This window comes from Gasterosteus aculeatus, chromosome 5, assembly GCF_964276395.1.
Source record: "Gasterosteus aculeatus chromosome 5, fGasAcu3.hap1.1, whole genome shotgun sequence".
Taxonomy (NCBI): Eukaryota; Metazoa; Chordata; class Actinopteri; order Perciformes; family Gasterosteidae; genus Gasterosteus; species Gasterosteus aculeatus.
In genome coordinates, this window is record NC_135692.1 from 12,925,940 (window position 1) to 12,936,336 (window position 10,397).

The 10,397-nt window shown below is 44.2% G+C and overlaps 2 protein-coding genes across 2 annotated transcripts; both read left to right on the forward strand.

Annotated features, from left to right (window-relative positions):
• Positions 1-201: 201 nt before the first annotated feature.
• LOC120819620 (FERM domain-containing protein 6) lies at positions 202-3,408 on the forward strand. The gene is made up of 13 exons (XM_040177193.2): positions 202-378; positions 780-870; positions 1,036-1,115; positions 1,280-1,338; positions 1,451-1,670; positions 1,753-1,908; positions 2,031-2,096; positions 2,183-2,251; positions 2,359-2,533; positions 2,646-2,798; positions 2,933-3,052; positions 3,132-3,154; positions 3,228-3,408. Exons 1-13 carry the CDS (start codon positions 310-312, stop codon positions 3,267-3,269), a joined length of 1,323 nt encoding a protein of 440 aa, XP_040033127.2. The 5' UTR covers positions 202-309; the 3' UTR covers positions 3,270-3,408.
• Positions 3,409-3,665: 257 nt separating this feature from the next.
• On the forward strand, positions 3,666-7,932 carry ghdc (GH3 domain containing). The gene is made up of 11 exons (XM_040177191.2): positions 3,666-3,891; positions 4,290-4,592; positions 5,112-5,308; positions 5,404-5,598; positions 5,700-5,819; positions 6,072-6,369; positions 6,466-6,622; positions 6,850-6,921; positions 6,999-7,132; positions 7,268-7,356; positions 7,465-7,932. The coding sequence occupies exons 1-11, from the start codon at positions 3,825-3,827 to the stop codon at positions 7,684-7,686; spliced, it is 1,854 nt and encodes a 617-aa protein (XP_040033125.2). The 5' UTR covers positions 3,666-3,824; the 3' UTR covers positions 7,687-7,932.
• The last annotated feature ends 2,465 nt before the right edge of the window (positions 7,933-10,397 follow it).

Below are 10,397 nucleotides of genomic sequence, written 5' to 3' on the forward strand. Positions count from 1 at the left end.
AGTCTCACAATAAGTTGGATTTGACATATTACGTCTCAACACGTCTCAACATTTACTTCACACATTCTAAATTCTCCTCCTTGTACTCGGATCGCTGTAGAAATGGATCCGTCCCAAACAGATGCTGCAAAACACCCTTTGCAGTGTGAGGCTGTGATGCCTGCGTCTGCGTTTTTGTTTTTTCACCGGGGAGTTTCACGGCATGACGTGTCGGGTCAGGGAGGAAGGCCGCCTCTCCTCCGTTGGCTCGTTGCAGGACGGAAGAGGACGGCAGACGGAGGTCTGGGACCAACCGGAGGTTTTGTGACCATGAGGACGACGCAGAAACGAGTGTGCATCTTTCTACCAGACGAGCAGAACCTGGACTGTGCCGTCAGGGTGCGTGGCGTCACTGCCTTTGGTGTCATTGTTACTTTACTTTTGTTTTAATGCATCATTTTGAAATTGGAAATTGAATTGCTTATTCTGCGTTTGTCTCAAGTAGAATAACACGAAGTACAAGTGAATGTAGGGGGGGGTGGAGAGAGTTTGTAAGCATAACTGTACAAAAAGACCAAAGGTAAAGGAACAGAAATTAGGATTAAAGAGGCGTGTTATTTACAAAAATGATTTTGTTATAAACATTCTATTAATATTTTGAATTTTTAAATGTAAATTTCAACAACCTTACTCTAGATAAGGTCGGAACGGATTCTTAATCAAGGTTTTTGTTCATTACACATTCGGTAAATCCTTCAAATTGTGACTGGTCATACTGTCTGATACCCTGATGCTTTTAGGCGACAGCCAGAGGCCGCGAGGTGCTGAACTTGGTGTTGAGGCAGCTTGGCGTCAGTGACCTCCAAGTCTTTGGTCTGGCTGTCCTCAGAGGTCAGAGTTCAAGAGGAAATGTTTTCAAATCATTTATTGTGGGATGGTGAAATTCAGGGAGGTTGATGACTGAACCTACGGGCGCGCCCGTCGATAGATAAAGATAACAGTGACCATGTTGTGTTTCCTCCGAGTTAATTAAATGTGTGTCCTTCATTCCTTCAGACAATGAATACCTCTTTCTAGATTTGGAAGGAAAGCTGAGCAAGTATTTTGGCAATCTATGGAACAGAGGATCCGTGATGGTGAGTTGTTGTCAGTTAGTTAACTGAGAAACATTGAAAAAGCACATTATATGCCTCATATCTGGGTAGATATTTAATCTTATCTTCCTGTTACGCAATTCCTAACATACAGAAATCAAAGCGATCAAGTCTTTTTAAAATAACAATTCTACATTCATCTCCAGGTCCCATTCATCTTATTTCTGAGAGTGCAGCATTATGTCGAGAGTGGCCGGCTGATATTGTGAGTCGGTGTCTCATCAGCATCTTTCCATGAAGCGGATCCGTTCCTCTGCAGGTGCACGAATCAATTTTCTATCCACACGTGCCGACAACGCGACCTCTCGTTGTTTAAGGAGCAGCAAGGTGCAGCAGCTCTACGTGGCCGAGCTGAGGAGGAAGGTGCTGCGCTCGGAGAGCCGCCATCAGGAAGTTCTGTTCTTCCAGCTGGCGGCTTTGGCGCTGCAGGCCGAAGTCGGAGATGTGGAGCACAGAGCGGAGGAGGAGGATGACGTGGAGGGAAAAGAGAAAAGACACAGACAATACTTTCTTCCTGAAGATTACTTCCCTCCCTGGGTAATAGAAATAATAAAAAGTGTGAGCATTTGGAGCTAACCTACATTTCTGTACGTGTGCGTAACACCAGTTCTGTCTTTAGCTGATAAAGCGCCGTGGGCGGGACTTCCTGCTGCAGCACGGCCCGGCTTTACACGTTGAGCTGCGAGGTGTGACTCGTAGCCAAGCCGCGCTGCAATTTATAAAAGAGGTCAGCAACCTGCAGGATGGACCGGTCACCTTCTACAGGATGAAACAGGTCCGACCAACCGGAGTGACCCAACTGTCACGAGACAGGCCGTCAAATTCTTTGTTTAACTGAGGAAAAGCTGCCACAATGTTTTACTTATTAAACGTCTTGGTTTGTTATGTTACGTGCAGGAGAAAAAAGAGCCGAGGAGGTCAATCCTTCTGGGTGTGACATTGAAAGGAGTTCATATTTATCAGGTGGGTCTGTTTGGGAATTATTTTTTTCTAAATAAACTGTCTTTATTCATTTATTCCTGAGTTTACGTGTGACTTTTCACCAAAAGGATTTGGAAGGGAAGCTGTGCTTATTGTATGACTTTTCCTGGACCGACATCGACCGCCTCACTTTCCAGGTCTGTCCGAAAAAACAAAACACACACACACTAAAGTACACAATATTCACACGGACGTGCATGTTGCCACATCCTCGAGCCCACTCTTCTTCCTCCTGGCCCTCCAGGGCAGTAGGTTTGAAATCACCGCGGTGGGCTCTCTGTGCCTCCCTAAGCTGGTTTACTACACGCCTTCGGCCTTCCACTCCAAACACGTCATGAGGCACCTTAGCGACAGTCACCGGCTGCACATCAGCACCAGAGGAGTAGTCAGCTACGTACAACAGCTGGATGACATGCAGGGTCAGACATTTAAAAACAAGCTGGAAATAAGAAGAAAAACATATTATGGGACTTTTAAGTTTCTCTCCCAATCACAAACCAAAGAGCCTTTTTCTTTTTCTCGCTCTTTCAGCGAGTCACTCCTACAGAGAGGCCTATGTTTGTGACACAACGCGTTTAGCACACAGACTGAAGAGCAACAGCCTGACGTCGTCCACGTCCGACCGGAGCGCGGCAGCCGAAAACGCCGCAGCCCGGTCCAAACACGAGGAGGATGAGGTCACAGGTCAGGAGCGGAACAAAAAAATACCCTATTCCACAAATCATAATGATGAAGATGCATATACACTTTTTTTTCTGATGTTTTTGACGTTTTGCAAAACCCACCAGTGAATGTTGAAGCTAATTTGACTGTGGCAGAGTTTGAGCTTTGTGTGGACGAACCAGTGGAGTCATTTGTCGACAACCCAGATGAGTTGGCGTGGCTGGCTGAGCTGTCGGGCGATGGACCTGTGGGGTTTCCTTCTTCTTATTGGGCAGGTGAGTTCACATGAGCTGGACAGCGTGTCTATTATTTAACCTGCACAAGCTGATGTTTTCTGTGCTCTTTCCTTTTTAGCTGTCGCTGTGGAAATGAAACAGGTGAGCAGATCTCTCTGATTTCCAGCTCAACCCGACATCAAAGGTGTCAGTGACTTCTCTGATCTTTGTGCAGGTTGTGCAGGCGAGAGGTGATGAAGAGGTTTCTGTGGACTAATGCACAGCAATTGGCAAAGTGGATTCAAGTTTCTGAAATATATATATACATTTCTGGAAACATTCTTTATAGAAAAAGGAGAGTATATCAATTATGTAAATAAAGAATTTAAATAAATGTTTTTGTTAAAGCATGATAATATTGTGGTGTGTTCTCTTTCAAGATACAGTAACATCCACGTTCATAAGTTAGTAATATGGGGCCTATAAATTCCCTTTAAAAAATGCTCTTGTTGGCAACCTGAAAGAGTTGGAATATGGTTAAATATCATTAGGGAATCTGTGAAATTGAGTATTCTCTATTTACTTTCAATTGCATGTTTGCGATTTGCAAGAATTATGTACCACTAAATTAGAGCCAACTTGTATATGATGTACGTCACAACGTAGTCAGCCAATCAGCACTGCAGACTGCGACCAAAACACGGAAGTGCTTAAAAGGGCTACGAAACCAGAGTTCAAGCTCTTCTGTTGTCGGAAAAAATGGCAGATACAGTTTATTATTCATGTGAACAGTGAACCACGCAGAAACGTTAGGTCACATTATTTGCCGAATATGTCTTTCTCTTTGGTTTGCATTGCGGTTGTATCGTTTGTTCTCGCCATCATCGGGCACGTCTTGGGTAAGTGGCTGTGATGAAGCACTGAGTCGGCCGCCTTAAAATACGATTTATCAATTATTCCTAACCTGGCGGAAATACTGCAAAATAGATAAAGTGCATTTAGAATTGTGACTAGATAACCACACGGGAATCGGACGTAACACCTTACAGGTCACAGTTAAAACAACTAGCATCGAACGCACACGTGGCTAGCGTTAGCTAACTTAACGTTAATTAACAAATAGTAACTTTACAATAAAGTGTCATAGCTCAAAGACAACTATCCAAATGTGCAGCCAGAGTATTAGGTGTTCAAAACCACTAGCTAAACCGTGATGGTGTAAAGTCGGCTAACAGCACCCCCACCCGGCTCATTTCCCTCTTCCGTTTCTCTCGTAACACCGTCCCGTCTGCCACAGTGATGCCGCCTTCACTGCCCTCCGTCCTCGGCGGCACCGTCGGCGTGTGCTCCCTGGCCGGCATGGCGCTCGTCTGGAGGGACATCAGTTCGAGGATGAAGGGCGATGGTCGGACGCCGGGCAGTCTGCTCAGCCAGTACCTGGCGGTGAAGGGGGTCGGCTGGCTCGGCAGGCGGCAGAGGAGGAAGCTCGAAGCCGACACTCTCGACGTGAAGGGAGTCCAGGAGCAGACGCTGCTGATGCGCCTGCGCAGACACGCGGACACAAGTTATGGAAGACAGTACGACTTCAACTCAATTAAAGGTGCGATAAGAATGAGATGGTCTTCGTTCAAGGGTTTGGTGTTTTTTGTTGTTGTTTGTTTTCATGTCAGGCACGAGTAGGACGACTTGAGCCGTCATAGCTGGCCTCCTCTGACGCGCACGTGTCGTCTGACCAGCTGTGATGTAACGTGTTGTGTCTGTATATCTATATAAGTTAATAACAGACTTTAAGCAAGGTCGAGGTGGTGAAGTCTGATCCAAGTATTTTCTTATGAATTATAGTGTAATAATAATTAAATTATGAAATAATAATACAAATAAAATCGAAATAACATTTTCGGAAAATGTATCAACAAACTTGAGTTTCATTCCAATTTAATAAATGAACAAGGTCATTATTTGCTATTGGACCGTTTGATAAAGAAATAGCACTAAAATCAAATGACCTCTTGCTTTGTCTTTTAAAATAGGAACCACATTTATTATGTATTCCGAAAATGAATTAAGATTTAAAAATATTAACAGCAAATTGGTTGATAAAGACAGTTTTCACTCTCAGACAGTGTTGGCTACCGGGCGCGTCACCCCATCACCACGTACGAGCATTACCGCGAGCTCATCAGACGCATCGCGGCAGGTGAGGAGAAGGTCATCATTCCTGAGAAACCGCTGATCCTGGCCATGACCTCTGGAACGTCAGGTGCCAGCGCCATGCTGCTCAGCACCAAGGACACCAACAGCGAGTTCTTCCTGCAGGTGACGCCCGATGATGATGATGGTGTATTGGCCAGCCTGCAGCGTGTGTTGTTGTGAAAATCAAACTATTATATTTATTTGTGTATTTTCGCCAGGGAGTGGCTGTGTGTCTGGAGGCCATGGGAAGAGCATTTCCTGCAACAGACAGCCTTCAGCGCACCACCAAGTTTTTCTACTCTCCTACGTTTCGCCAATCAGAGGCCGGTATTCCCATCGGACCGAACTCCTCCACCCCAGCCTCCTCCCGCCACATGCTTAACCTCTACACCACCCCTGCAGCCGCATTTGAGGTGATGGTCAACATGAGTTTCCCCTCATTATTTTGCCATGTAGGATGAATTATGTTTAATTTTGAACCATTTTTAAGCGATTGAATTGCCCTCCTCTTCAGGTTCCCAGTGAGAAGGACACCCTCTACTTGCATCTCCTGTTTGCTCTCAAAGATCCCAGCGTGGGAACACTGGAGTCCAACTTTGCTTCCACAGTCTTCTACGCTTTCAGTGCTTTACAGGTACAGAATAAATCATGTCATGATTTGTTATACAGATAATAATTCCATATCATGTAAAATACCCTCCTTGTTACATTCACTGCCTTTTTGCATCATGGGATTCTCTGCTTGGTGATTTGAGGCATGAAGCAAACATAAAGGTGCTGTAAATAATAAGGAACCAAAGCAGGAAAAGTTCAATGAAAATGTACATTTGTTTGACAGAGAAAGGATTAGAAAAGTAATTTCAATCCCACCTCCTCTGTCCTGCAGGACCGCTGGCAGGAGCTTGTTGAGGACATAGAACAAGGGAAGGTTAGCAGCACTCTGGCTCTGGAGGCCAAAGTGAGGTCCAAGCTGGAGGCTCTGATGAAGCCAGACCCAGACAGGGCCGCTCAGCTCCGGGCCCACTTCCAGGAAGGTTTCCGTGGGATCGCCAAGCGGCTTTGGCCCCACCTCCACCTGGTGCTGGCGGTAGACTCTGGCTCCAATCAGATCTATGGGGAGATGTTGAGGGAGAACTACTGCCAGGGAGTGCCTTTCTATTCTCCTTTCTACGCTGCTACTGAAGGTACGAGCCTGATTCCGGCAAACACTGTGTAACTGAACGACTTGTTCCGTCTTCCATATCACCACTAGCTCTAATTGTATGTGTGGGCCCCTGCAGGTTTGATAGGGGTGAACCTGTGGCCTCAGGAGCCACAGAGACGCTACATGCTGTGTCCTCGGTCAATGTTCTGCGAGTTCCTGCCAGAGAGGAGCTTGGAGGAGGAGACGCCTCCCACGCTGCTGATGGAGGACACAAACGCTTCAGGACTCTTCAGGTCTGATTTTATTTACAACCTAAAATGATCTAATGATGTATGCAATATTATAGGAAGGGAGAGATTATATTCTCATTTCTTTGTGTCGTTGTTGCTGTGTAATATGTAGATTCATGCTCACACTAGCTTGCCATTAATATTAAAATATGCTCAGAACAACAATCAAAGGTAAGTTCTTTTGTATTAGGAGATATGGATAAATCACGCTGTCCTTTGCTGGGTTACAGATATCGCCTCGGAGACATTGTGAAAGTAGTTGGATTCCACAACCAGTGTCCCATCGTTGAGTTTCAGTACAGGTACATTTTGTCCCTGTCCTCACGTCCACAATGTGATGTACTGTACGTCCGCTCATGTCCACGTGTTCTTTCGTCAGACGGGGTCAGATGTTGAGCGTTCGAGGGGAGAAGGTGTCCGAGGCGTTGTTCCTTAATGCTCTGAAGAAAGCGCTTGCTCAGTGGCCGGGAGCTCAGCTGGTGGACTACTGCTGCGCCGAGAGCGGCATCATGGGTGAGACGTCGACCGCAAACCCCTCAGCTGAAGGCAGAATTTGGGATCTGACGCGTGTGTGTGTGTGTGTGTGTGTGTGTGAAGTGTTTATTCTACTAATCGTCCCTTACGGTGGTGGTGGTGGTGGTGGTGTAGGAGATTCCGTAGGCGGCTCAGATCCTCACTACCAGGTGTTCATGGAGCTGAAAGGTGTGAGAAACCTCACAGAGGAACAAAGATACAAGGTAAGACTTTTAAGTAAGTTTTTTTTTTATTTTTATGAAATCGATTGCCATCATCTTCCTCTATGTCTCTCTCTCTCTTTCTCTCTCTCTCTCTCTCTATCTGTCCAGTTGGACGTTTGCCTTCAGCAGGACTCTGCTGTCTACAAGTCCTTTCGGGTCAAAGGCAGCATCGGACCGATGAGGGTGCAGCTGGTGGCCGAGGGTGCGTTCAAGGAACTCCGCAAACACATGATGGCCTTCTCCAACACTTCGCCGAACACCTTCAAAATGCACCGAGTGCTGCGCAGGAAAGAATACGCTGAATTCTTGCTGAGAAGAACTGTTTCCTGAAACGTCCCCTTGTTGGAGAAAGAGACAAAGCTTGTGGACTCTGTGGTGAGCGCTGACCGAATTAAATGTCTCCAGTTCTTTCTTTTTTTTTTTATCTACTGCTCATGATGGAGTTGATTTTATTGTGACTTTTTGGATCGCTACAACACAAAAATCTAAATTGCACTTTATGTTTGAGAAATTCTGATTTGACAAATTGACTTTCTTGACTATATGTGTATTTTTATTAAAGTGTTTGAGCTTTTACCATAGCTTTGTTTTATGAAATGTTTCACGCTGTCGTCCGGCATCATTAAGAACTGCTACATGAAATTATAACTACAATATCTTAATATTCTGGTCTTAATCATAATTAGGAAGGTTTTGAATGGGTTTTAAGGGCAGCAGAAGGAAATCAAGATAACATGTATAAAATCCTGCTCACCAACAGTGCTTGAGCTTGTAAAATGTTAGCATTTTAAACAATATAATCCTGTCAGCTGATCCCCTCCGGTGCTGTCGATTGATCGGCACTGGCACATGAAATGCAACAGAGAAAAGTATCCTACTGCAAACCCTCTAATTCAAATAATCAAATCTTTAGCTAAATTCAGACACAAGTGGTGTCTGTATTCCCTTTTGTTTATTTCCGACTGTACTTGCGCAAGACTATTCACTACTTGTGTCTGGACTTTACCACCACTAGAGGGGGATACTCATGTATGTAAGACTTCTACAATATCCGTTACTAATGCTACTGCAGGTCTTATATCTATATATAGATATCTATATATAGATATATCTTAGAGAGAAGATGCTTCTGTCTCCAGTGTCATTATTGTATTTTCTAGAAAGGATATGCAGAATACTGAACTGCGTCAGAGGTGACCCTGTTTACTTACTGGTTGTCGCTGCATGCCGCGCTTTTCTCCTGCAGATCTCCCTTTTCACAAAATGGGCTAATATTTATAGTGATGTCCCATTTCAGTAGAGATTTGTCGCTACTTGCACTTTTATTTTGGCTTCATAGTGAGATCAGGTCAGTAAAGGACTCAAAAAGGCCTTTTCATGAGATGGAAACTCGAGGGAACAGAGGATGGGATGTTGTTTTCCTTTCTCGAGGTATCAAACAATGAAACTTTTCATCTTCTCATGAAGCTGGAAACAGCTGATGGTTATCTTGGCCTCCTTAAAAGTGCTTCCAAGTACCTGAAGCGCAATAGTTGGCGAATAATATTTAGGTTTTTATTTATCACCCTAAATGTACCGTAACGGAAAAACAACAAGTTGCAATGTTTCACTATTGCCGTTCAACCAGAAGGAAGTAACTGCGCCTGGCAAACAAATAATCAGGCATGTATGAATTACTGGGCTAATTTGTTGGTTGCTGGCTGCAATGTGACAACAGAGATGTATCATCCACCCAAAAACCTGAAGCTATATATAGAGTGAAGAATACATTTGTTTTAAATGCTTTTTATTGTGAAGCATTTCATTCCTAAAAAGCTTTTAAACCTGACTTCCTCCATTCAACACACTGTTACATTTGCTTTTTTTTTTACTGTGCCTGATTAGTGGGTTTAATATAATGACGGCACGATAGGTAAATATATATATTTTTCATCCATGCTCTCGCCGTGTATTGGTTCATTGGTGACAGATTGCCTTCCTTCTGTGATTGGTGTTGATGTGAAATGGTGTGTGTCTGTCATCCTCACGTGCCTTGAGGATATACGCACATCTGCTCAGTCACAAGTTAACTCAGTGGAAACAGCCGACGTTTGAAAGCGACAGGCGGGATTTCTCCATGGGTTTGCTGAGGGACGGAGGATGTGTTTGATTGAGAGAGGAGATGAATGGAGCCCAACACAGAGCTTATCTATTTTACAGCTTAAATCGGAATTATAGCTGCAAATCCCCATTGACGTTTAAAGCGGTAAAGAAGAGTCCTTTTCAGTTCCCTTTTTCAATAGAACAAACAATTTGATTCAACCCTTTTTAAAGCACCTACAAAAATAACATCATGGGAGACGGCACGAACTGTGGGTAATGTAGTCCGGGTTGTATTTCAGCTGGCTGTCTGTGCGTCACTCTCTCGTATTAGACTAGTAGATAGCATGTTTAATGGATTGGCCTCTTTTATTAGCGACAAGCAGAGATGGATGAAGTACAGGGAGAGAAGCCATTAAAAATAAATAGCTGCGATGAGCTGGCAGGGCCTGAATAGGATCCGAGAGGATGGGAAGGGGGAACATTACTTTCTTCTTGTCTGTGAGGTCTGTCTTCTACTTTCAATGCTTGAGGTTTTCCCTCTAAAACCTGAAGGATTGGTGAACTGTCCTTTTTTTTGTTTTTCTCTCCACCATGTTCTGGTGGAATGGTTTGGACTCAACACACATGTTGTTCTGACCACTTTGAAAAAGAAACAAACAAACCAATAACTACATGCACAGTGGTTATTAGCCCCCCTGCAGATTGCAAACTTCATTTCTGGCTTGAAGAAGCGCCCACGCAGCTGCTGAATCTGCTCAAGTTTTCCCAGTTTAACGACGCCCCCACAATACATTTTTGTGTTTCTTTTCCTTTTCTCATTTCTTTTTGTTTACTCAATTTGCATACAGCCTCACTTGATGGATGGTCTCGGAGATATATTAAAATATCAAACCCATGATGTTACAGGAAGGTTAAAAAATGCTTAAAGCTATTAGCTTGACTATCTTGTTAATTATAAA

What these genes read in the sequence shown, in the direction of transcription:
- ghdc (XM_040177191.2), top strand. Translation starts at nt 3,825, where the DNA reads ATGTCTTTCTCTTTGGTTTGCATTGCGGTTGTATCGTTTGTTCTCGCC. An exon ending in CGACTTCAACTCAATTAAAG is followed by an intron (nt 4,593 to 5,111) that starts GTGCGATAAGAA and finishes TTTCACTCTCAG; the next exon opens with ACAGTGTTGGCTACCGGGCG. An exon ending in ACGCTTTCAGTGCTTTACAG is followed by an intron (nt 5,820 to 6,071) that starts GTACAGAATAAA and finishes TCTGTCCTGCAG; the next exon opens with GACCGCTGGCAGGAGCTTGT.
- LOC120819620 (XM_040177193.2), top strand. Translation starts at nt 310, where the DNA reads ATGAGGACGACGCAGAAACGAGTGTGCATCTTTCTACCAGACGAGCAG. An exon ending in ACCTGGACTGTGCCGTCAGG is followed by an intron (nt 379 to 779) that starts GTGCGTGGCGTC and finishes TGATGCTTTTAG; the next exon opens with GCGACAGCCAGAGGCCGCGA. An exon ending in AAGATTACTTCCCTCCCTGG is followed by an intron (nt 1,671 to 1,752) that starts GTAATAGAAATA and finishes TTCTGTCTTTAG; the next exon opens with CTGATAAAGCGCCGTGGGCG.